At 45.6% G+C, this 26340-nt stretch overlaps 1 protein-coding gene across 3 annotated transcripts; it reads right to left on the bottom strand.

Annotated features, from left to right (window-relative positions):
• Nucleotides 1–227: 227 nt before the first annotated feature.
• On the bottom strand, nucleotides 228–25815 carry SYDE2 (synapse defective Rho GTPase homolog 2). Of its 3 annotated transcripts, none has more exons than XM_052665862.1 (7): nucleotides 25692–25815; nucleotides 22363–23076; nucleotides 13502–14601; nucleotides 10901–11027; nucleotides 6657–6838; nucleotides 5722–5953; nucleotides 228–2484 (listed from the first exon to the last, which is right to left on the bottom strand). In XM_052665862.1, the coding sequence occupies exons 1-7, from the start codon at nucleotides 25798–25800 to the stop codon at nucleotides 1982–1984; spliced, it is 2967 nt and encodes a 988-aa protein (XP_052521822.1). In that variant the 5' UTR covers nucleotides 25801–25815; the 3' UTR covers nucleotides 228–1981. The 3 variants fall into 3 exon arrangements, with proteins under 3 accessions (XP_052521822.1, XP_052521821.1, XP_052521823.1); XM_052665861.1 differs by having other exon boundaries at nucleotides 22363–23079; XM_052665863.1 differs by lacking the exon at nucleotides 25692–25815 and adding an exon at nucleotides 25412–25529 and having other exon boundaries at nucleotides 22363–23079.
• Between the last annotated feature and the right edge of the window lie 525 nt (nucleotides 25816–26340).

Genomic DNA, 26340 nt, shown 5'->3' on the forward strand with positions numbered 1-26340 from the left:
TTGTCATCGCCAAGATTACTATAGAAGATGAAAGCTTAAGGTAATGCTTACTGAGCAACTTTAACACCCCCACCTTTTAATAATGCTAGCAGATTTTCACACCCAGTGTTCAATACATCTTCCCAGAAGTTAAGTACCTGTATGGAAGGAACTCCTGCATGCAGCCAGTGCAAATACATGGCACAACCTTACACGGCTTTAAAGAACACTAACTGGGCTCAGTCAAATTCTGTTCTTCATCAAATTTTATTTAGAATTAAAATTTATTGTTCAAAATGTATGCCTGTTCTGTTGGTATAAAAGTTTAAAAAAATACATTGATTTATTGATAAATGTTTCCGGTTAAATTTACATTTTCATACATTATCATTATATTGCAATAACTGTTATGAATCCTTTAACACTTAGAAAAAAATAAATTAACGGGACTGATTAAACCATTTGAGACCATGCTAAAATAATTCTTAAAAAAAGAGGGATGAAGTCTGTCCTAGTATTTAATTCCTTGCTCCTGTAAATAAATAACCTCACAAGCAGTACAAGGAAGCAGCGGTTAGAGCAAAGCACTTACCCACAGTACCCATGGCAGGGAGCCAGTACCATCCAGATGAACAAGGAGTTACGCTCTGTCCTTTTGGCTGACACAGCCCCGGTGCGGGGCGTCTCAGAGCTGAACCACAATCCCACCCTGCTTCCCATAACACCCCACCCACCCGGCTCCACTGGGGGAGATCACTTTACCCGAAAGAGTCAGAAAACCTGACTGCCTTTGTGTAGAACTTGAGATTGCATCTCCAGAGCCAGAGGGGCTCAGGCACTCCCACCGGCAGCCAGAACATGCAGCTCAACTAATGCACATGGAGCTCTGCAGCAGAAAGAAGCATCAAAACAGCCAGGACCAAGTCTGAGCTTACCAGGACAAACCAGAAGTCTTCAAAACAGCCGTGGATGTCCCTGTTCATTGCAGGGGAGCTGGACTAGATGACCTTTAAAGGTCCCTTCCAACTCTAAGGATTCTGTGATTGTGTGAAAATATGAAGTGAGCACCTCAGGACCCTCCTTTACATGAAAAAAAAACCAGAAAAATCTGTAGAATAAAACTACAGAACAGTGTGTTCATCTCCTTATTGCACACACTGATCACCCTGAAGGGCAGCAGCACAGTTCACTGCTAGAAATCCTGGAAAGCCCTCACAACTATTGTAAAAGGTTGGGGTGGATTTGAGGGGAGCACATGTGAACCAATGCCTGGCAACTCAGAAGCTGTTAAGTTAACCATCTACCCTGCCTTCTTGCTGGATGTGTTTCTCTGCACAAATCCAGTGCTGTGCTACACACAAAGCAGCTTCCTCTTGGCATCACTCTCTTCGAATGGGATGTTTCAGAACTCCGGGACCTCTCAAGGTGGACAGAGACATGCATGTTTGTACACAGATATATACAACAAGGTTAGAAAAATATTTAATTTTTGCTTGCTTAAATAATTATTGAAAAGTGTTAATACATGAATACATTAATATTTGTACAATTAAAACTTTATATATAAATATTTATATTATTATTATATATATATATATATATATAAAAAGCACTTTTCATAGCAGCCATTGCATATATAGTAAAATGAGTTTGTCTGAAGTTGATGCTACAAAGCTCAGGCCAAGCAGCATTAGTCTGAGAGGAACTTCTGTACCAGAGCTGAGTTTCAGGAGGAAGAGCCCTGCTGTTACAAGCAGCGTATGGTGTCTGCCCTGCTGTCAGATGCCACCCACCAAAGGGCACAGCATTTTTAGGGAGAAATGTTACTACGTGGAGCCACTTTGTGGTCTCTCAGCTTTTGCCTTAAACACCAGAATCAGGTTAACACGCTCTTCTACAAGGAATGCACAAACAGGAGGGAATGCCTGTCAGTGGGTTCGTTCACACGGCAGGCCACAGCCTTGCTGCAGCACGCAGCAGGAGGCACCACGCAGGACTGGGCTCAGCAGCTCATGTTCAGCTTGTTTTTGTTGAGTTCCCTTTCCAGGTTTCCTATCAGGGTATCAATACTTTCCTGTAGGTCCTTGAGGTTCGCCCTGTGGCTCCCCGCTGAGTCTATCGCCTGCATTGTCAGATAGCTCTGGAACGCGTGTTCCCCGGGGAGGGGCTGCGGGCGCTTCATCAGGCCGTCGGCATCATCGACTCTGCTGCTGTCGTCCCCACTCTCCGAGTCCTCCGAAGGGACATCGTCATAGTCTGCCTCGCCCAGGCAGTCCCCGGGGCTGCAGAAGTAGCTTTCCCCACAGCCGCTCCAGTCACCTGCGTAGCGGTTGCTGGAAGGGCTGTCCAGGCCAGCTGGCCTTGGCCGCAGCATCCCGCATGCGTCAGCGCTGCTCAGGTTCAGCATCTGCGGTCTCTGCCGCCGCGGCCTCAGGTAACGCAGGGACAACAAGTGCTCGGGAGGCGTGCTGGGATGTGCAGGTTCCTGGGCAGGTGAGTGATGCACTGAAAAAAGGAAAATTTTACACCTGTGTGGCTGAATCCACATGGCAACACAAAGGGTCCGTGACAGCGCAAATGGCATGCGTGATGCGTGCAGACTCTCAGCCAACACACCGTGCTACTGCTGCTTGATCAAATACCATTAGGAAAACCGCTGTAAAACCTTGGCATTGACGAGTCATGCCAGATCCAAACTGCAGCAGAGAAATCCTCCCTCAGCAGAGATGCTCCCAGAGCACAGGTTACATTCAGGGCATGAGGTAACCACCATCCAGCTCTGGTGCAGACAAACAAAACCACTTGGCTGAAGGGAATAGCAGAAAGCAGCCACAGCAACGGAGGTTAAAACAACAAAAATACCACTGCAGAGAAACACTTGTAGAAGCTGAAGATGCACCAGAGCTGAATTCTCATGTTTCTCTTTTGCCCTGATGTTCCGCTTTATTAACAGAAGCTCATTGGCATTAATTTCTCTAAGCAGCCACAACCAGAAGCGTACTCCGATGGGCTTACAGCAGTTACCTGAGCTCATGGTTACACAGCACAAGTTACTAACAGCCACCTCCTCTGCTACTGGCTTCCTATGGTAAACAGCACACAATTTTACTGGCCTGCACCTATTAAATGTCTGAGCTGCAGAATCTCTGTATGTTTTAAACAGACCATGCCCACCCGTAATTAGCCACAGACTTTCTATGCACAAATGCACTGTTCAGCATCTCGCTGACGTTCCCTTGCTTCCCTACAGAGCTGCCAGTGCTACCCCTGCCCACACTGCAGCCCCCCTAGGGTGCTCCAGCCTCGCTTTACATCTCACAGTAGTGCACAATAACTATCACTGCTTTTTCCCCCCTCTCTCACTGTAACAAAAGCCCTTCTGTTCAGACTCTGCTCCATTAAGATGAAGGGCCATGGGTTAACAATAACTTGCCAGCATTGCATGTTCTAGCCAAACAAGGACTTTGTTGTTTTCTGTTGGAAAAACACGGAAATTGAAGTTTTACACAACATGTTGATTATCAAGCTGCCCCAATCTACACAAGATAAAATGGAAGAGTCCAGACTGCAATCTCTCCTCCAAGTCCAGATGCACTGCTTACAGCTCACCAGAGTTCTCTCGCTCACAGCTCTGCACTTGTATTTTACCTCTAAGTTAGCTGTGCCCTTGCATGCTTCTTGCAAGTTGAGGACTTCAGCCTTCCATTCAAGGTGAGGAGGAGCTCTACTTATCTTACTCATCTCAACAACAATACTGTGTGGATTTCAATGCTTCTTTTGCAATCATATAGATCTCTTTAATGAGGCACTATGTTTCTTATATGGTTTATGAACTACTAAGATGAAAGTCTACATGTCTGCATGTCTATCCCACACTTTGTACTAGAGCACACACATTTATACCTCATGCCCCTAAATACACAGCAAATCCAGACAGCTGCTGTTTGGAATTTTTATATTATATTATTTTTTTGTTAATTTGCCAGAAACGGATCTTTGTTAACTTTTAACCAACACTGTACTGCCTACCAACCCCTCTGTGACCCTCTGTATTTCCTAAGTGCTCCCAGTTCTCCATGAAAAGCAGACAGCCTCCACTTCAAGTAAAATCACATAAATTTAACAAGAAATACAATCCGACATACTATTCCCCTAGATTAACTGCAATTGTTTCAATGCAGAAAATCAGTAGTTTTCCAAGAGCACTTACTGTGTTCTAAAAGGGAACAATTCAGAAGCTGTTAAGATGAGCTACATCTTCCCTAAAGAACATAAGGGTTTACAGTGTTCAGGTTTGAAAAACAGTTATTAAAACACCCAGGTTAACCAGCTGACAATTTTCCGCACCATCAGTGAAAGCACTGTGAAGAGTGAAGGAACTACAGCATGGAGCAATGGACACATCTTCCATTTAGAGAGGAAACTGACAACAATTTGGTCAAAGAATACCTGAATACAAAATTAAGCCCATTGGATCTAATGCTGTTTCACAGTGTTCTTATCAAACTTAACAAAAACCACCAAATATCTCAGCCTGATCTTGCCTTAAAGCAACTGCAGAAGATGAAATGCAAAGGAGTTCGCTGCAGCTCACTGATGTCACTGTATCTCCACTAACTGTCTCTCTGAACAGCTGGGGACATGTGAACGCTGTATAATCATTCAAGTGGTCCTTGAAAGGAAAATCTTTGCAGAAATAATTAACTCCACTTGTACTTCAGTAGTTAAATCAAATTAGAATTTCACTTCCATTACTGGGAACTGACCCCAGCTCGTGGAAAAGCATTTGAGCTCTGAAGTTTAGAAACATGAGATAAAAGGTACTTGCACACAACATTTTTCCTTACGCAAAGCTCTGGAGAAACAATAAGAAGTTGCATGGCCCCTACTACAAGAACAGCTCTGCCTAACTATAAATGTAGAAATAAAGTAAACCATTGAGTCTCTCAGGGACCAAACAACTCATGAATCCCATATACTCAGAATCCTGAATGGTTGAAGCAAGAAAGCAGGAAAACAATAAGAACTAGAAACTAACTAAGGTTCAGATATGGGAATATTACTACCACTGGGTCTGCTTTCTCTGACATCTTTACTTACATAAAGCACTTTTCACTGAATTGCTGCCATTTGGCAAAGAAGTAATTAGAACAATAAACTTTACATTAAGCAGTGGTTTAATACAAAGAGTAACTACATGACTACATGATTTCTTTACATTAATAGGTGTTGCCACAGTACCTGTTGCCGAACAGGGTCGGCAGGGGCCCCTCGGCCCCTGCGAAACCATGACAACAAATGGCCTGAAGATAAGAAGGAAGACCAAGATAAACCAAATAAGGAGGAAACAGGACATTCCACATGTCCATTGGCCAGGAGACGACCCTGAGGCATTCTACCCTCGGGTAGTTGCTAATAGTAACCAGATAGGGAAGTTGTACGTGGAGTCAGAGGGGCGTAGACGAAGATGTACAAGGCTATATAAGTTTCTGTTGTGATCAAATAAACGCCATTTTACCATACATCACATTGGTGTGCACCGAGGTAAATGGACAGACCGATGAGTCCCTAACGATTGCGAACACCTGTATGAGGTCTTTCGCAGGCGAAAGGCTTCAGTACCTCATATTTTAAAGATCCTGATTCTGCTCAGTTATCCTGTAGAATTAATCTACACTGTCACATTAAAAACATACAGCAACAGTTTGACAGTTCCCACTGATTAGATCAGTGAAACAGTACCTGGCCACAGCTGAAGTAAATAGTGAAGAACTTCTATGTGTTTTTTGAAGTCCAGGGCACTAGCGAGCTCCTCCGAGTCTGTGAAGACTCTATTGTTGTGGTTGGTGGTCTCCTGCCTCTGGCTCAGTAACACGGGCCCAAAGCACACAGCTAAGTTCTGGCAGGTCATCTTATTTACTTCGTGGTAAGAAGCCACCAGTTTCAGGTGATCCAACAGCATCTTCAGGGTAGCCTGCAGAACAAAACACTCATCAGGAAACACAATACTGCAGCACTGTCACCTTAACATCACTGCTCTAGAGGGATAATACCAAGGCTGATAGCTCAAGCTTTTCTATCAACACCCAGCAGTGGAACAGCTAAGTGCTGAATAAAAGAGCTGTGTTAGACTGCTGCAGAGGAAACAAAGTAGGACTGAATTTCTGGTAGAATTCATCTTGCTTCTCACCTGATCTCAGTTCTACACGAACGAGTTTTCTAGCAGCGGAGAGGAGATATCAAAGAAGGGAGAGATTGCAGAAGCACTACAAGCAAACCAGATATATTAGAAGATGAAGAAACCCTTAGAAAGACTTCAGTGTCAGAACAAGCTTCCAGAAGTTTACTTAGCTTTCAACAAAAATAACCCATTGCTAGCTGTTTGGCCATCCAGTCCTGCTGTAAATGACAACAGCTTACCTGAAATCTAAAAATAAAATAGTGCCATTTTTACTGCTTACCTTTACAGAGATGATCTCTAAAGGCACACCTAAATGAAAGTTATGGCCAGATACCTTCATTCTTGAAGTATTTTCAAAGACTTGGAGCATGACAAATCCATGTTTTCAGAAAACAGTTGTACATGTTTTGACATGTTTGAAATCCAGTGTGAAAAAACTCCTTTATTTTCTGAAGCTGGCAATTTACCATTACTTGACCCCATTAATATCGCTCACCTTCTCAACATCTGGGAGGCAATCCAGAAGGGCTGCTGTGTGCTCAGAGTCACTCGGGTCATTTTCACAACCAGCGGCTGCCATCTTCAAGGGATTTTTCACCATGGCATCCACTACTGCTTCATAGAGCTGCTTGGTTATCAGTGGAGAGGGCAGCTCTCGCAGGTAATCCTTTAGGACACCTTCAGAAGAGGTACAAGAACAGCTGCTGTCATGAAGCTGCACGTTCACTGTTTGGAATGGGTTGGGTTGGAAGCACTAAGGCACACAGAAATCACATATCTCCCAGGAAAATTCCTCGTGCCAGTGACAAATTCAGGAGCTAAGGACAGGAGGAGGCAGTAAAGGTAGAACAACACCAGCAAGCTGAGCAGCAGCTCTCTGCACAGGACAGGCTCTGGCTACAGCCAGTGGGCGGCTCTGCTCCTGAAGCTCTGCAGCACTCACATCCTTGCTGCCATCCCAGCTCTGGGCTCTTCCAGCTTCACTACCAGCTGCACTACGTACAGCTGCATCTCCAGAGCTGGAGGAGAGGTACTTTCTCCTTGTTTGCGGGACGCAACAACCTGGCAGCACTGCATCCAGCTTTTACACCTTCCACAAATGCAAACAAATGAGAAATGCATTCATGTAAGCTGATGCTAAAAGCTGGCTACACTTCAATATGAGCCGATTTCAGCAACTATAAGAAGAAAACCCAGCAGAAGATTTCTGCTTGGCCCTGGAAAGCACACAAACATAATGCCATGGGGCAGCACATCCAGCACAGCCAGCACTAAAAGCTCTGAGGGAAACAATCAGCTCTTATTGTCCTCTAAAAGAATAAAGAAAAAGCATTCAGACCATAAATATCTGCCCATTCAGCTAGATTACAGCTTAAGAAGTTTGTTAAGAAATGATGCATTAAAAATCTTTTGAAAGAGGACACTGTAATTAACAGAGCAGTCTGTCCTAAGATAAGGCACACTTGTAAAGACAGAAGATTTTTTGGCACATGCTCCACACAGCTCTGGAAAACCCCACATCAGTGTAAATACTATCATGTTCTGCTATTTGATAAAGCAACAGTTCATATCAATTCTGTCTTCATAACTTAGCTGCAAACTGAATCACACTGCAAAAGGCTTTTTATGAGGCAGTTTATAAAAAATACAAGGAGTGGAAGCTAATGTTCCCCTTTGCAGCCACGTTTGCAGTGGCTTCTCGCTGTTAACTGGTACCACTGAGAAATGAGGAGTGCACCCAGTGCAGAGGCAGCTAGCCAGGCCCTGCCCCAAGAGCAGCGCAACCCGGCAGTAGTGCCCTCTGGCTGGGCAGGCCAGCAGCAGGCACACAGCCCCCTGGCACACCACAGGAACATACTGGCAGGGGTATGAGAAACAAAACCAGCCAGCTCTATGTTTTCCTGAACACAAATTCCTCTGGGCTTCTTTGTTTGCTTTGAGGTTTTCTGTTTTTATGCAGAGCAGTTACTGAAGTGGCATACTACGCTTCTGTTTAGTAATTTATTCACATTCCTCTCTTCCCACCAATGATATTTCATCTTCTCAATTCAGAAGTGTCCCACGTGCATCCACAGGCGAAAATGAGAGCAATGTGGCAGCAGGAGGCGCAGCACAGCACAGGCTGGGATGCCTTTCCCTCTTATCTATGTAAAGCACCAGCAGGAAATGCTGACACTGCCATGTTTTGGGTGGGGAAGGCCAAATTCAGAATCAGCTTACAGCAGGAAAGGACTAAATATATGTCCGAGTCAGATCAGCTAGTGCTACTGCAACAGTCACAGCTGATGACTGGGAATTCCTCTGACAGCAACCACAACCACAAGACTACCACCTGAAGGACCTTAGAACCATAGAATCAGTAGAATCATTAAGGCTGGAAGAGACCACCAGATCACCTAGTCCACCCATGAGCATCAAATCATTAAATCACGTTCCTCAGTGTCCCCGGTTAACAGGGCAGATTGGAATCCACTAATGCCCTTTGGCCTTTCTACTCATTTTTGCTATTCACTCTGCCAAATTAGCCGTTTTCTTGCAGGAAGCCATACTCCCTGCTGCTAACCCATTGGCATGTTCTCCTTGCCACGACCCCTCACCCTACAAAGCAAATGGAGACAGCAAGCTGAGATTACCATCCACTTCAGTGATCCCTCATTTTTCTGGCCCACTGAGCTGTTAACAGTGTTACACGCTTTATTTAGAGATATGAATTCACACGGATGAGAACAGACATGATGCAACAACTTCTACTGGTCAGTTCCTAAAACTGGCAGCACGCTTGGTTTTGAGCCACGAGCGCCTCTGTAAGCCTGTGCCAACCCCAGGGGCAGTTCTCAGTAAAGATTTAATCATTAAATGCTCATTCTTTGGTCTTTGGAGAGCTGTCAAAAAAAAAAAAAAAAAATCTGTATAATCATCTGGAAAAACAGTGCTACTCAAATTTCAAAAAGGACACAAGAAAGCACTTCTCTCCAAATGTGCCAAGATTTATGCTGAGGATTCACATTCTATGGAACAAATGCTTTGGCTTAGGAAAGTACGAGTCACGAGATGCAGCCTCAGCACCACAAACACAGCATGAAGAACCGGGGCAAACAGCCATTGCCCAGGCTCTCTGTACAGTGAGACTGTGCTCTGCGGGCTCTTTACTCCCATGCTGAGCATAGCAGGTAGCCCAGCCCTGCCAGCACAAACTGCAGCCTCACCTTTATGCCCAAACCATGCCGCCCACAGCTAAGCAAAGAACGGCTCACCCTCATCAATGTGGCTTAAAGAGATGGCAGCGTGGCATTAAAGTACACTTTTCAGATTCAGCACTGCATCATAAACCCATGACAGAAAGCACAGACACTGCTGCCCTGACAGGGCCTGCTGTCTCCACTGCGCACTCCTGCAGCTCCGAGCTCAGCTTCTACCAGTAACAGCAGGTTCCTAGTACACAGTGCTCCCACGGACACAATGCTTGTGATGCTTTGCAGGTTCTTTTGCACACATACAAGGAAGCTTCAACATCCTTCTCCATGATATTCCTGAAACATTTCTGCAAATAGTTCTGCTTTATATCATTTCTGGTAGCATGGGAGTGTGATGCCTTTTTTATTATTGCAAAATTAAACATCAAATAGGTCAAATATTTCATTAGCCAAAAATTCATATTAACCGAGAATCTGTTTGACATTTGTCTGCATCAGACAGTTCCTGCTGTTTTACAGTGCAATTGATTTACTAAAATTGACAAAAGTTTTCAAGAATTATAAATATCATGTTAGAAATCATCACTGCTTCTTTCATGTATCTATTTGCAAGGAGAAGAAAAACATTAAGTTAAAAGATCATTTCTATTATTTACTTCTTCTGTTCGCCTTCTCCCAGCAGAGGATGCATCACACACAGCAGAGTGCAACACCAGCCCGAGGTTCTGCTGCTGAGAATGCTGGTGCTGGTGAGCAATGATGAGCCCAACCGTGAGGCCAAAGGAGTTCAGGTGACCTGACCTGCTGGGTCTGTACAAAAGGTTTAGTTAACAAAGAAAATGCCACTGGGCAGTATCTTCTGACACTACTTAGAATAATTACAAAATGTACTGAACACAAAATTAATTCCCAATACACTGAAGTGAAACAATCAAATGGGATAGAACTGCTCAGTGCCTCTGAATGTCACAAAGTGTTCTGGCACAGAAAATTTACACCCTGGCTGCTGATGTTAACATTTTCCATCACTGGATTGGAAGTAATGAAATGTTCTTGTCTAATTGCCTCCAGTGATTAGTTTACTCTGCGCTCCCTGAGATCAGCTCAACTTTGGTTTAAATAACAAATACCATCAATAGCTACAAAACTGTTTGGCCTTTAAGCAACAACAAAAACACCTGACAATTTCAGCAGTACTGAGCACCAACGCTCCCTTAAAAAGCTGGGGCAGGTGAAGAGAAGTATTGTCAGACCTCCTGCTCCTCTGCCCCCAGCCCCTCTCCTTCACCAGGACGCCACTGTGGAAGCACCTTGTGCAGGTTCCCTTCCTACACCAAGTTTCATGAGTCAATGGAACTCCATCCTCCTCCCTCCCAGTCACAGCTACTTGAATACACACCTCTGACGTTACTGAGCTTGCTTTCGCAGTACAGAGAATTAATAACTTGTTAAACGACAACAGAAAGCTAGTTCAGAGCCTCACCTTCTAAAAGGTGTATTACCAACATGACAAAATTACATACTGAAAGAGAAGTCCAATCATTACCTGTTATCACATTAATATCTGGGTACCGGCTTTCAGAGAGAGTCACCGCCTTGCTGTCCCTCTCAAACGCCTCTCGAAGCTCCTTCTTCACCGCTGCGGAGCCACACAGCCGATACAGGCCCACAACCTATGGGCAAGAACCACAGCTCCACATCAGTTATCCCCGCAAAGCAGAACACATATCATGTTTGGACTCACCTGGGAGCATGTACAGCAACTGTTAAGAAAACTCAAACATTGCCAACTGCTAATATTAATTGATTACATTCACCATCGAAAGTTACTCAAGAGACAACTGACAGGTGACTAATGCCAAAGCTTTCTACAGCAGGAAACATCCTGAGCAGTGTTCACTGAGCCATCCCAAGCTGTAAGCCAGAAGCACACCATCAGGTAATTCAGAATCCACTCAGGACTTTACTTTTACGTAAAACTTGGGAAACAAAGAAATAAACATAATTCTCCTCTTATCCTACGCAGGTCACCATCGTTTTCTCTAGTAATAACTGTATAATTATATAAGATAAAACTGGGCCTTAAGCAGAAAAGAAGAGAAAAGTCATTCTGAAGTACATTAGAACATGTTCCAAAATTGTTATTAATCATTAGTAGAAAAAGGTAGCAGCACAACCAACTACCTAATAAACAAGAGACGTCATAAATCTCTCAAGGAAAAAGACCCTTAACATTTTCCTACAAGAAAAAGCTAGTTGTAACTAAAACTCTGCTTGATGTTGGTAGAAAGGATTTCAAGAGAATTAGGAATACTGCGTTCTAACGACATTCACAAATTGCTATTTTAAAGATGACAAGACGCTGGCTTCCACATTTCAAATGACATGTAACATTTAATGTGAAGCAAGGGTTATTTCATGTGTTCAAGATGCTAGGAGTGACTCCACAACACATCTGGACTGTATTACTAAGCCAATTACATGCTTTCACACACTCCAATTTTGCATTTTTTTGTTGCTGTATTTTTCATTTTCATCACCACCGTGACTGAGAGGAGCTAAATCTTACATATATTATTTTAATTTAATTTTAATGGATTTTACAGGCAGATGTACTGAACACATGGTTAGCCCCAAAATGCTGTGGACTTGAACAACCAATCAGCTCAAAACTTGATGCGGTCTGTGTTGGCTTAGAACGTGCATATCCAGGTTTGCAAAGAAGAGTATTTGTCTGGCCATACATTAATTCCTGCTTAAATGCCTGGAAAGTCACTCAATGGAATTTGTACTCTCTCCTTCCCAAGACCAAATAAGACTCAATATTTGGCCTAAGAAAATTTCAACCCAGTTTTGTAACACTATGTCTGAAAGTCAGGTGGAAACGACGTATCATGACAGTAGTCTGCATTCTAAGAGAAAATCAAAAGGTCAGAAAAGTGCATGGTTAAAAGTTAACAGTATATTTTGCATTTTTATTTCTCCCTGAGCAAATGCACAAATTAGATTTTATGCTCAGAAGCACCAGGTGCACACAGCTCAGATCCCAATCGCCTCATTACCAATGATGCCTTGATTACCCAAAATCATTTGCATGACTAGGTGCTAATAAGCCCAAAATAAAACACTGCAACCATGAGACACAAATACTGGAAAGAATACAACTTCTTTTTTCCACCGACTTGCATGTTAGGAGAAGCACAATGACAATCACACAGTTATCAGCACTGACTTTCAGCAAAATAATTACATACAAATACTATTCCTGTCTGTATATTTCAATCTAGGTTATAAGTAGCCATTAATTTCTTAACACCAGGAAACTATAGCCAAACTGTTAGCAATTAAAAGTAGTAACAGTGGTAGTTGTGATTACCTCTCCATTTCACCTGGGCAGCAACAAGAGTAACAGAAACCAAGGGCTCACAGTCTACAGAGCAGTATGTAGAAATCCTCTCACAATTTCAAATGAATTACCAAGGGGCCACGTCTGTCCTTAGGACTGCATATCTTCCTTCCTAAGAAATTTCTAGTCTAGCACGGGGGGATTTCTAGTCCAGAAATTTCTAGTCTGTAACGGGGGATTTGTTTCTACAACATTTTTTCTCCATTGGGTTACACCAACTGACATAAGTCGCAGTAAGATGAAGAGAACACAGTGGGCCTTACTGCCTTTCCTAATCCTAAGGACAACTTGAAGAAAGGCTAGGAGAAGCAGTGTGAGGAAACAAATAATCTATCTTCTCAATAGCCCCTCCTCATCTTCGTGCTTTGCATCAAATGTGGAGGGAGTACCACACTCCTTGTGTGTCAGTACACTAAGTCCTTAAGTAATGATCTGTGCCTCAGACATTTCCAAATCCTAATCTCAGCTCTGCCTTATTTTGAGGGTGACTCTATGTGCTGGGTGCTGCAGTCCTAAAGCTACTGTGAGCAAATGTTCTTCTCCTTTACAAGAGCAAAGTTGGAAGCAGTGATTTCGCAGTCCTGCTGTTCTCCCCCCAGTACAATGACTGGCGTTCACCACACAGAGGGAGCAAGAAAATAACTTAAAAACCACTCCTGCTCCAGAAGTAACAGTGCAAAAAATCTGCAACAAAGATCCAGACGCAGCAACATTAACAAAACATTAAGATATATACAGTACCTGGCAGCCCCTTTTTTCAATTTCCATTACGCATTTCTGAATTAAAAGCGGCACCATCAGGCCTGTACTTTCCTTCTCTACCACTTTTCGAGCATCTACACCAAACATCACTGGTTCCCGATCTGCATCCAAACCATCAAGAGAGTTCTCCCACTGTTCCATAAGTGACAGTTTGACATAAATAAGCCCCCTTGGTTCCAGTCTGACAGCCAGTTGATGTGTTTTTGTCACTCGAAAGAGAGTAGGAAGAGCCACAGTGCCATGACAACAAACACGGTTTTTCCGTGGGGTGGGCTCCCAGCTGAACACCACCAGCTTTAAGTGCTGAGCATTTTCAATTTCTATGTTGAATGTGTGGTCCATATCTAGAAATGCTGTCCTACATGTAAGCAGGGCTGTTCTTGCTTTGTTTACTGAGTCGACCTGTATTGCACAAAAGACATCTTTTGAGTCTATTTTTGGTGGTTTCAAGTCCTCAGCACCATAAAAGTGAATGCTCATAAGTCCAGAGATGTACTGGGAACACTTGGGTTGATCAGAAAAGCTGTAGTGCCTGAAAGCATCGATATCTATCTCAGTTTTACCACTGTTACTTGGAAAGCTCTCTTTTCCCTTCCCACACTTGGTTTCATGTCCATGTTTGCCTGATTTGGTTAAAAGTTCAGGAGAGTCACCATCACTGAGGTAACCACCTTTGCTGGAGGACTTGGAATTCCTTGAGCTTTTCTTTTTGTAGGTGTGCTGTGATGACACACTGCTGTCGAGGTGGTAACGACTTATGACGTTCCTGCTGGCAGCTGCAGTTGAGTTTCCAGAAGATGGCAAAGACGCTGTATGGCTTGTATCCCGAGAGCTCCCTTTCTGCAGGGAAGAAGGATTATCTGAGCTATTATGGCTTGAAGTTCCCTTGACACTCAGCTTCCTGCTGAGTTCTGGCAGTTTTTTCATTTTCATGGAAAGCTTCCTCACAGTTCTGGGAGATTTGATTCGATCGGGGAAAGGCCAATTGATTGATCCACTTTTTTTCAAGGGACTAGGACTTGGAGGAGAAACTTCTGTTATTGGTATATCAATCTTGTGTGCAAGTACAACTCCAGGCCCTTTAGGAAAAAAAATTAAAGAGAATAAACAAATGTTCTGTAAGTGCAGTTCACAGTAATGAAAATAAAATATCGAACTAGAGGAAAACACTTTGATTTGTCTTAACTTGATAAATGCAATTCATTCAGATGACTGTCGTTCACCGGTTAGAGATATTAACAAGCACCCAGAGTGTTGTGCTTTGTTGACCTGTGCAGCCAAATTTGGCAGTTCATAGTCAGAAGCCTGATTTGTTCTGCTCTATGGAGATGAAAGAGCCAGAAACTACAGATAAACAAATGAGCTATTCCACCCATTGCATTCAGCTCTTGTCCATTTGCGTTACATCACTCTCATCCAGGCAGACACAATTGCATTCCTGGGGCACAGGTGCAATGAAATCAGTCCTCAAAAGGAAAGCACTGGAAAATGACAAGGGCACTTCTGCCCACAAAGCAGTTAGCAACAAAGATTAACACATCAGCATTGCCCTCTCAAGTCTAAAGGAAACATGCACATCCCTGGTAAAGGATACTGCTACTTTACTTTGCATTTCCCTTTCTTACCCAAAAGAACTCTGGAGAAGCGTCTCACCCCTCTTCTCTCGTTTCTTTCAGCTCCCCTTTTCTGCTGCAGGGAGGAGCAGGAAAGCAACAAGGATTTATTTATTCCAAAAGCTGCACTGTGCACTGCCTTGTTCGTGCCAGCAGTTTTCCCTCTTTCCTGGCACAGCCACCCTGTGACAGGGCTTAAAGTTATACAGTTCCCAACTGACACCATGGTGGGAAATCTTTTGGAAAATCTCTTTTCAAGGAACAAAAATAATTTTAACAACAGGCACTGATGTTGAAGAGGAAAAGAATGAGAGAAAAGAAAATCTACATTCATTTGACAGTGCAGGACAAGTAATGAAGGGATACAATCAGAATAAGAAGTTGCTATCAGTAATTTCTGTGCATGACTCATAGAGACACGAACTTGTAGCTCTCCTCATGCTTGAATGTTTGAGAAAACCCCAAAACTGAGTTTCAGCTCAAGCCTTTTTTCTTGCCACCAGCATGAGGCAGTAATGACTGCAGAAAAGGTAACAGATTCACTTGAGTTGCTGTAGTGTGCAAGATGAAAAATAAGGCCAGAACAAATAAAATTTCATGAGTACTCTCACTTAGAGCCACTTTTCTATCCACTGAGACACTATGAGTGGCTTCTGTAAGAACAACCATCCCATCCCTTCATCCCAGACAAGCTCTGGCAGCACTCATGCAGCCTTGTGCTCCCGGCTGGAAACCAGAGCATCCGGTCACACTCAGCCCTGCTGCTGCAGCCGCCCCAGCTGTTCAGAGACCTACAGTCCTATGCCTATATTAGCAGGGGAATCCACCCCACTGCTCACTGAGGAAAGGCAAACCCTACTCACAGTGCGTACAAGGAAAGAGGTACACAGCAAATCATTCTTTACAGCAGCTTCTTTTACAGATTTTTCTGATGCTTACTGTCTAATTCCAATCACTATTAAGTAAGTCCAAATCACTATTTGCTTAAAAGAGTGCTTTTATAGCAGAGTTTCAGTCATAAAGAACAGCACACAGTATCTGGTTTTGAGAGCAACAGAGGAAAATGCCTTTAGCTCTGCATTTCTTGGAGGAGTTCCTTGCCTGCTGTTCTGGCAGCAGCTGGCAGGAGACACGGGGTACGACAGAGCTGGACAAAGCCTTGCTTGTGCTGCGGGTCGCGGTATAGCTGCGCTGGCCCAGAACACCCCATAGCAGCCAGTGCTGTGCTGACATTCACCTTCCCTTTCTGCTCCACGCCTCTGGCACGGGCTTAAGAAAGCAGGCCAGCCCATTCAACTTTCCTCCATCTCAGGAGAGCTGCAGAGGCAACCCGACATTCTGACTTTCACAGGTATGACTTCTGCTGCCTTCATCACAAAGGGGTTAAAACAAAACACAGCTGGCAGAAGCTGGTTATGTGGGACCAATCCCACAAGTGTCATGCCCCCACTAATGCCAGCGATGTGCTGAGGTACGGACATCATTTCCAAATGTACACATGATGACTGCTAACGAGCTGCAATAGGGACCTGCAGCACAGTCGCATCACATTCCACTTCCCAGCCTGCTCACTTGGCCCAGCTTCCTTTCCGTTCCACACAGGTGGCATCTGACACTTCAGAAATGCCTTAGGGAAGACTGGCAGGAGGAAGGGAAGCACCAGAGGCACTGGGGTGCCAATGATAGCCCAGGCAGCAGGGGGGTGATGATGAGGTGCAGCTGACAATGCACTCCACACACCCGCCTCACACTTCCCGGCAGCATCAGCTGCACAAAGTGCAGAAGAAAGCAGCTTTCGAAGGAGACCCCAACCCAGGGATGGACAGCTTGCCGAGGGACAAGCAGTGCTGAGCCAAATGGCTTTGTACCAGGGCTGCCTCTCTGAGCTGGTTCAGGTGGATGAGTAAAGCCCACAGCTTTTATTTGTTTCACAGCATGGCCACACATGGGACAAAGACTCTCCACAGCCACAGAGGCAGGGCAGGTGGCCCCTGGACATGAGGTGCTCCACAGCCATCAGCTGCCCTTCCTCTCATGGACAGGGGACAGCAGGGCCCGAAACCTCACCTACACAGATCTGCCCTACAGGAACAGCAGGCAAACTCACAGCACACAGCCTGTCAGGCACACGTCATGATCCCACACGGTAACATTCATCTCTGGCCCAGCTTAGCATTGTCCCTCTGTGCCTGGGTGGACGTGACACTGTCAGACTGCCTGCCAACAATGCCTGCTATGTTACAGGCATATTTGATTATCCCATTCTATGTACAACATTCCACTTCGCTTAAGGAAGAGTTCTGAGTAACTCTAAAGCTCATGAGAAAGCTTGTGATTTATTTTCGGGACCCCAAGATGAGATGAGTAAGTCAGAAAACATCAGTTCCTCATCACAGAGATATTAAAATACCAAACAGCCATGCTCATAATAACTAAGGGAAATGCTGAGCTCTGACCCAACTAAAGCTCATATGTAATTTCATTTTTCCTGCCATCCTCCTGAAATACTTAATATGCTGCATCTGACACTGAAAGTGTATCTCTAGAAAAATGATATGATATGAAAGCTAACTTCTAAGCCATTTCATTTTAGGAAGAGGAAAAAAATACAGCTTGTACTAAGCTGCTATAATTTTCAAAACCAAAGCTTCCCTTTGTCCTAGATTTTTTACTTTTATTTTCTATTTTTAAAAGTCAACCCAATGTATTCCTTGGGAAAACTTTTTTTTTCTCTTTCCCCCCCAAAAGCAACAAATCAGAACAGAAAAGTCCCAACAGCTCAAAATCAATCTCAGAGCAAATGACAGCTGAATGAAAAAAAGGCTCCTATTTTTCTGTGCTAGATTCCAGAAGAGATACTGATCTGGATCCTCAGCTGACACAAATAACACAGCTCTACTGATGCCAAAGGCTGGTAACTTACTCCAGCTCAGGCCCATTTCATCCTCAGATAGTTCTACATCCACTCTGATAGAAAGACTCACTGCAAAGCTGAAAACAGTTCTAAGAGAATTCATGCTATATCAAATGCAAGCAACTTCAACTAATATGCAAGGAAAGTAACCTCCCTTGTCCATATTAGCAAAAAAACTTCCTTAAATGAGGATAGAATGTAATTATTTCTATGTAATAATTATCTAAACAAAAGGAAGAATCTTCTCTTAGTCTGCTAAAAGATAAGTCCTTTTTAAACCTTTATGAAAACTGCCATTTTGAATAATTTGATCTCTGTGTTCAACCCCACGTGGCACTTCAGAGTCAAGGGATGGAGAAACTATTAAAAGGGTAAAAAAGAATGCTCTAAGCACTCAGTAACAGTTGTTCATTTTCTTCCAGTACAACACCAAATATACACAGACGTTAAGTAAGCTGTGACAAACCCACCAATGCTGGGCTCACGTTTTCAGGAGCAGAAGTCACACACTACTTTACACAGACCATGCTGTAAGAGCCTGTCGGGCTGACCCTGCACCACCATAGTCCTCAGTGCCCCCTGCTGGGGGACCCCTCGAGAGGGGACAACGAGCATGTTTAACAGCACTTCAGGTCACCCGCCAGCCTTAAGAGCTTGCTATCTGCAAACAGGAATGAATTCCTGGCAAATATTCTAAACGTTAATGATTCTCCGTGTCACACAGACCACAGCAGGCTTCATTAGAATGCTGGCGTTGCACCAAGCGCCATCGGCCCCAGTGCCAGGCGCGCCTCATTTTGGACTGCTCGCACCACCTCCTCTTTCCTTGGTGGTTTCTTACATGGGATAAAAAGTATCTCTGTTTCCCCAGTAAGATGACAGAAACATGATTCCATACAAAGCAGAAGATGAAATAAATAACTACTTCACATTAACTGCTTCAACTCTGCGGTTGCTACAACTCCTAACCCCGCTCCCCAGCAGGTCCTTACAGCAGGTCACCAGAACGGATCAAAGACAGATCCCTGGGTAGGCCCACAGCCTTCAAAACCTACATGTCACCCCCCCCCCCAAAATCCTGCCACTCAGCTCTACAGAAGCAGGACACACTTCTTGGCCTGTTGACAAAGATCATTTGGGCCCCAAACAATAAATTTATAAACCAGAAGAGCATCCATTTAAGTGAAGGAAGAGCACTGCTTAGATTAACCCCAGTACGTGCCCAGCTGGAGCTAAACTGGAACACAGCACCAACCATTGCCTCCTGCAGTGCTGAGAAAAAAATCAATTTCCTACCAGGAATTTGCAGCCAGACATCTAGCTAGCACACATTTTTAGTAACAAAAGCATAGCCAGGGTTCTCACAAGGTAGAATCAGCATGCCCTAGTAGAAGGCTTCTGAGACACAGACATGAAATGACCCCACTGATCAGTTAGGCACTACTCCCAGAAATAATCATAGAATGGTTTGGGTTGGAAGAGACCTTTAAGATCACCTGGTTCCAACCCCCTGCTATAGGCAGGCACACCTCCTGCTTGACCAGGTTGCTCAAAGCCCATCCAGCCTGGCCCTGAACACCTCCAGGGAGGGGGCATCCATAATCTTGCCAGGCAACCCATTGCAATGTCTCACCACCCTCACAGTAAAGAATTTCTTCCTAATAAAAGTCTAAACCTACCCTCTAAATGCTGGTACTAAAAGCAGAAGCATTACAAATTCTCCAAAAAGGCCCTATCCGAAGATCCACAATGTAAACCTATGGCAAAAGCAGGAACTACAAAGGGACTCTATTCTTCAGTGCCTTGATAGTGATACAGATGTCTAGCAACACATTCAACTAGAATACAGTCAAACAGTCGTAAGAAAAAATTACTTCAGAACTTCATACATTTGAAAAATTCTAAATGTGATATGAAAAACATGCTCCACAGTCCATGTAAATTTCCACCTAAATTCCTCTCCTGTAGCCTTAGAACATGAGCTGGTGCTATGTTTCTACATTTCTACCTCAGCAAATTTTCTACTTACTGCCACCTTTTGTCTGTTTGACATAAACAAAATACATAAACAAAAGTGTGTTTCCTAATTACTGTAGTATAGGGCTGTTTTGTTTTTATTCCTTTCCAAAAACTAGCACAGCTAGAATTATTCAACAAGGAATTACCTGACAAATCCTATTAGCATACATGGCCTTTACTGGAGAAACTAACCCGATTAACACTTGGAACTAATGATGCAAGTTAAGACAATGGGAAAATCAACACCTCTACAATCTATACACCATTTAAACAAAACATTTACAGGACAGATCTATTCACTACTTTGTTTGGGAAGACTTTCAGCAACCAAACTCTTATATTTTTCCTTCAAGTTTCCATTAAAAAAAAAAAGAGCATGACTGCTTCCTCTGTACAACATTTGAGATCCAAATGAGGCAGCATTATTTAAAGCTTAAATGGTTAAACTACTTGCACTGACCAAAGAAGATAGCATCAAATGAAAATTGTATATATTATATATAAAAATAATATACTGAGTATATAATAATAATTGTCATGAAAATGTGTCTTTTACTGTCTTTTGTAGTATCCTACTTCTTTCTGTCTTTGCTTCTCAAAATCCCTCTTAGACTCTAGTACTAAGCACTACCGACACAAATAAATTACAGCAGTAACAAAGATAAGCAGACTTTTCCCCAAAGCAGAAATTGAGTATTTGTCAGGGGTTACTGCTTGACCTATACAGACATCTATTTTGCAGCAACTGTGTAATTCAAGCAAGGTTCAAGCACAAATAATATTAAACTGTCCATGCAGCACATGTGCAGTAATTGCAACATGGATGAGCTGTCATTTTAAATCTGACTGAAAATAACTGTAGACACCTTAACTGAAGAGAGGAAAAAAAAAAATCACTTCTCCATGATAAAGCCAATTACTGAGCAGCAGGGATCCATCTCATCACCAGTTCATCCATTCACTCTGCTCGCTGTTAAATACATGCCAAAGAAGAACTGCATTTAAAGTAGCTTAATCAGCTCTGAGCATACCAAACCTACTGGGGGAAATTCACCACACTTTTTTCCTGGTTTCAGGAAAGACGCTTTAAACACATCATTTTGCTTTCAGGAATAAATGTTTCTTCAGTATTTAAAAAAGAAAGGGCATTCTTCTTCTTGCATGAAGGGTTTCATTTTTTAAGGAGAATCGCCTGTACATCACGGGCTTCATGACTAAATTGGAGTCAAACAGCCTGCAGAATGTGCTCGTGACTTTCCCAACAACCCCACATCCTGACCTCTCCAAACTGCTTTGAAAAAAATAACATCATGGTATTTCAGTGATTTTGCAAGCAGACATAACTGGTCTAAGTATTTAATGCAGGGTATAAAGTGAATTATTTCTAAGTAAATGTTCTCAGAATACTTTGGAACTGAAAGTACACTCAGATCAGCAGTATTTCCACAAGGAGAACAAAATGTGAGCTCCCAGAAGAGAAGACAGAGTACTTTTTCTTCTGCTGTTTACAGAAGTTGCTTTGGTGCCTCTGGAAACATCTCCCATTCCCAGAAGCCATCGCTGCGCTGAGTCCAGGCAATGCAGCTTCTGAACTTACAGATCTGGGGCCAATTTGCCAGAACTGAGTGGGAGGGGGACAGAGCTCCTCCAGAGGGCAATGCAGAATGAGAGCCTGGAAATGAGCTCCAGGGCCTCTCCACTTTCAATTACACAAATACTGTATACCCACACAAAGCAGATGATTACAAATGGCATTTATATGATCTCTCAAAAAGTATTTATTAAAAATCCCAGACAGTAGGTTAAAGAAACTTCTGAAAGTATTAAGCAATTTAAAGGCTGGAACACAAGACCCAAATGAGACACTAAGGAACAGAAAGGAAACTAAGTGGGTCCTCTCATTAACATGCTTAAGTAAGCCCACTTGGTAAAACCTTTCTTTTCAGCCAGCTTGGAGCCAGACCAAACATGGTCTGTTTGGAACTGGATTCCAAATTGGAGCTGACTCCATAGGCAGAGGCAAACCAAATCCAGATATGCCAGGTGAGCAAACTGGCTGAAAAGTCACTGTGCCGCTCTACATTTAGCAGGTATCAATATCCCTACCTGAGCCTTTTTTTCCTTTTTTTTTTTTTTTTTTTTTCCTTTTTAATGAACATGACATGCACTGCTACTGGAAATGTGCTTGATCCAGACAAAAGGAGGAGAAAGAGAAAAGAAACATAAGAAAGGCTTATCATTCTTTACAAAGAAAGCAGAGGATAAGACATCTCTGTCTACCTAAACACTCTTACCTGCTGAGGGGCACTTAAATGCAGGATTTTCCTCTGCTGCCAGCACGCTCTGGGGCTTGCTGGCAAACCTCTGCCGCTGCTGCAGCAGGTGCTCTCCGGGCTGCACGGTGTCGGCAGGACCCAGCTCGCCAGGCTGAGTGTCCCCCGCTCTCTCTGGGGAGCATGGGGGAACATCGAGGGGCCCTAATGCCCTCCCCAGGTCCCGGACAGGCAATCTTTTGCAGCAGCCTGCGGGGCAGTCCACAGTGACAGGGTTATGGGCAGCAGGATGGAGGACTCTCAGGACATCTGGCTCATCATCTTCAGGGATGGGGTTATACCATATTTCTCCTTCATCATCTGCATCGTTGTCTTCACCAAAGGCACAGCGTTGCAGCGCGGCAGAGCCTGTGGCATTTGGAAGGGCGCTCGCAGCACCACAGCCAAGGATGGGGCGCTCCGGCCCTGCCGGGGACCTGGCAGGAGCTCCCCGCACCCTTGGTGAGGGCAGTGAGCTGGGGGACCGTGGGGCCTGGGTGACAGCCCCTGGTGTCTTCTTACACGTGCTTTCTCCCTCCAGGTGGGGGGCTCGGTGTGTGCTCTGGTGCAGCCAGTTGCGCTTCTTCGAAACAGTGATGCTGTTCATCTGTGGCCGGTGCTCGGGGAGCTCGCTTGCCTTTGGAGACTTGGGCTCCTTCCTGCTCCGCGGGGCTACGTATACATTTTCTATTAGATCTGCTGTTAGAACAAGACAGAGAGGAGAGACAAATGCTCAGAATATCGCATTGCTTTTAGCAGGACAGATGAAGACATACAGCATCGTATCACGTTCGCCTTAGACCTCATTTGAAAGGACAAAAGACAAGGTGATGCTATCATCAAATTACAAGTCAGCCTGCCAAAGCAGAACATGTGTGTAATTAATGAAAAGTCAGGCTTGTTGGGCTGTATTTTAACACCGTGTAATTTAGGTAAATGGCAGTGAGAGCTCTGTGTAAAGGTCAGACAGACTTAGGCAGAAAAGGATCTTTTTGCTCTGGTAATTTTGTACGTGCAGTGGGTTTGTTATCCATTGTTCCTATGATGTATTTACAATGTAGAAAACAAAGGTGGGGATCTATTTGGCTCAAAAGCCTACAGCAAGGACTGTCCTTACTGCCATACCCTGTGTTCAGGGCAGGATTCAAGTAGAAAACAAAGATGGGGATCTATCTGGCACAGAAGCCTCCAGCAAGGACTGTCCTTACTGCCATACACTTTGCCCAGGGCAGGAACAACCCTTGGTTTGTGAGGACAAAAAGAAGAGAGGAAGAATCAATAAAAGTTTTTAAATACATCATTTTACAACAAATTTTTCATTTTCATTTAACAACAAATCAAACTCTATACACAAGTTCAAACTTGATACAACTGTACTACAGCAAAGCTAAACCTGTAATGGTGTTCCACAGGCAGGGTGCTTCTACCCTGACCTCCCCAAAGCTCCCTTCTCCATGGAGCTGAGGAATAGCACTTACGCCAATACAAACATGCACCATGCCAGATCCATATGCCCACCGACAGCAACTCCTGCCTCTCCTTGCATTGCCAGGGACACAAAGGCCCTCTGCAGGGCTGCCACCCCACAGCCCCCAACCCACAGACCCTGAGACACGTTCAGAATCACTGTGCGCTGGGCAGTGCCGTGCTGTGGTGCCCCCAGTGCACACCTGGGCAGCCCTGCACTGCACTACCCACATGAGCCTCCTGCAGGAACAGCGGCCAGCAGCAGCTGCAGAGCACTGCAATAACCTCCTGCTTGCAGGGGCACGCCGCAGCCACACAGCTCTCCACTCTCAGTCTCCAAATCAGCCAGCTCTGCCAAAAGCCATTGATTGCAAACGCTCACTGAATCCCATCCAAATGATACACTTGCATTTAGGTCTTCCAAGCACAGCTCTCGCAATCCAGGGCTGTGTTTGCAAATGCTGCTTCCCCTTTATTCCAGTTTGGCCCTGATCCTGAAAGTCCTTCTGTGGGTGTTTATTTTAATAACAAACTGTTTCACATGCAAGCATCTGAGCACCCAGCAGCTCCACGGAGCACAGCAACTCCCAAACGCCAACAGCTGTTATAGTAACCAGAAATTCAAATAAATAGGAAGCTCAAGGAGCTACAGGGGTGACAAATGTGCTCTCTGCTCCAGAGCAAAGCTTCATTCAGCAGAACACCACTGGCTCTGTTCAGCGCAATCAGAGCATTTCCAAGACCCTGCACAACACAGAATGAGGCACCGCTCCCCAAAAGGCTTCCGCACAGTGCTGGGGTGAACAAACAGAAGGGCAGACAAACAGGCAGGCGCTCAACTCACCTCCCACTCCATCTACACTAAAGGTCAAATAAATCACTAAAGTTATAATACAGGAACACCACAGCACCTCCAGAGCCCCAGATGCAGTGCTTCAGCTCAGCTGAGGTCACGACAAATCCCGTGCCTATTACATACACATATCAAACATCTCATCTCAACGCCAGGCGCTGCTTTTCAGGTCATAACGCAGCGGGGAACGGCCGTCCCAGTCCCACCGCACACGGTCCAGCAGAACGCACAGCTCCGGGGCTGCAACAGCCACCCGCTCCCTGCCCAATCTGCACACCGCCCGGCACACAGCGGGGCTGTGTTGCGGCGGGACGGCAGCGCGGTCAAAGCACGGTCCGTAAGCATGAAACTGTGCAAAAAAACAGGGAGGAAACAAATGCGAGAGAATGACAAACGGTCATGAGGCGAAGAGCAGCGAACGGCCGCGTGATGAGCCGCACGGGGCAGCGCTCTGACAGCGAGGGCCTCTCGTGGAAACGGGGAATTCTGTCCCGAGAAGAATGAGCGACGTTGTGAAAACGCGCCCGCGGAGGGCTGATTCTGGACCTACGTTGGAACTTGCAGAACAGCATTACTTTTGCACGAAACAAACGCGAAGTCTTCGCAAACTCTGGAAAAAAAATGCAGCTCCAAAGCCCGGCGCAGCCCGCTCCCCGCACCGACCTGCGCGGCACAGCCGCCCCGTCCGCCTCGGGGCTCCCTTTTCGTTACCTGCGCTCCCCGCCGCCCGCCGACACCGCGCCGAGCCGCACCGCGTTCACGGCTCGGGCAGAGGCGGCACGGAGCGCCGCCAACAGCCCCGCGGAGCGGAGCGGAGCTCGGAGCGCCGAGAAACTCGCTTCGGTACCGTTTTCTCGGAGAAGCGCCGCGCCAGCGCCCCGCGCCCCTCCCCTTCCCCTTCCGAGGGGATCGACCCCGCGCCCCGCTCCGCACGTGGCAGCGCTCCGTCGCCAGACGCGGCCCCCGGCGCCCCGGGCAGACGGGCTCTTACCCTGCGGCCCGCAGCCCCCGCCGTGCCGGTGCGCGCCGCCCGCCGCCGCCCCTCGCGGGGCCCTCCTGCCGCGCAGCTTGGAGAGCGTCCTGCGCAGCGGCTCGGCCATGCCTGGGCGCTCAGCGGGCGGCGGCCCCCCGGCACGGCGGGAGCTGCCCCATGGCGGCGTGCCTCCCCGCGCCCGGCTGCCGCCGCGCCGCCGCCGCGCACATACTTGGCATAGCTGCGCGGGGCGAGAGGCCGCCCCGCAGTGCGCATGCCCCCGCCGCCCCATCGCCGCTCCCCGACGGGGGCCGGTGCCGCGCCGCCCCGGGCGCTGGGACCGCCTCGGCAGCAGCTCGAGGAGAGCCCTCGCCGCCGCACCTGGTGCCCGCCGCCATGCCGGCAGTACGGCGTAGCGGGCCGCGGGGAGCGCTGCCCGGGGTCTGGGGAAAACGGCACGTGTTCGCGGATTTTGTCCCTTGCCAAAGTCGGAGGGAAGGGCTGTCCCGAGCAGCCTTGGATGCACCCAGCCCTGGAGTGCTTAAGGGCAGGCTGAGGGGGCCCTAGGCGGCCTCAGCTGGCAGCAGCGTCCCTGCTGTTGCAGGGTTTGAAGTCAGGTGAGTTTTAAGTGCCCTACCAACCCAAGCCATTGTATAGTTGAATTATT

Source organism: Tympanuchus pallidicinctus, unplaced genomic scaffold (genome assembly GCF_026119805.1).
Source record: "Tympanuchus pallidicinctus isolate F22 unplaced genomic scaffold, pur_lepc_1.0 scaffold7, whole genome shotgun sequence".
NCBI classification, from domain to species: Eukaryota; Metazoa; Chordata; class Aves; order Galliformes; family Phasianidae; genus Tympanuchus; species Tympanuchus pallidicinctus.

Coding starts and splice junctions, on each gene's coding strand:
- SYDE2 (XM_052665861.1), bottom strand. CDS start 25,800: ATGGCCGAGCCGCTGCGCAGGACGCTCTCCAAGCTGCGCGGCAGGAGG. Junction 11,028..13,501: donor TTGAAAAAAGGGGCTGCCAG/GTACTGTATATA, acceptor TCTTGCCCATAG/GTTGTGGGCCTGTATCGGCT. Junction 2,485..5,721: donor TTTACTTCAGCTGTGGCCAG/GTACTGTTTCAC, acceptor TCCTTTTTTCAG/TGCATCACTCACCTGCCCAG.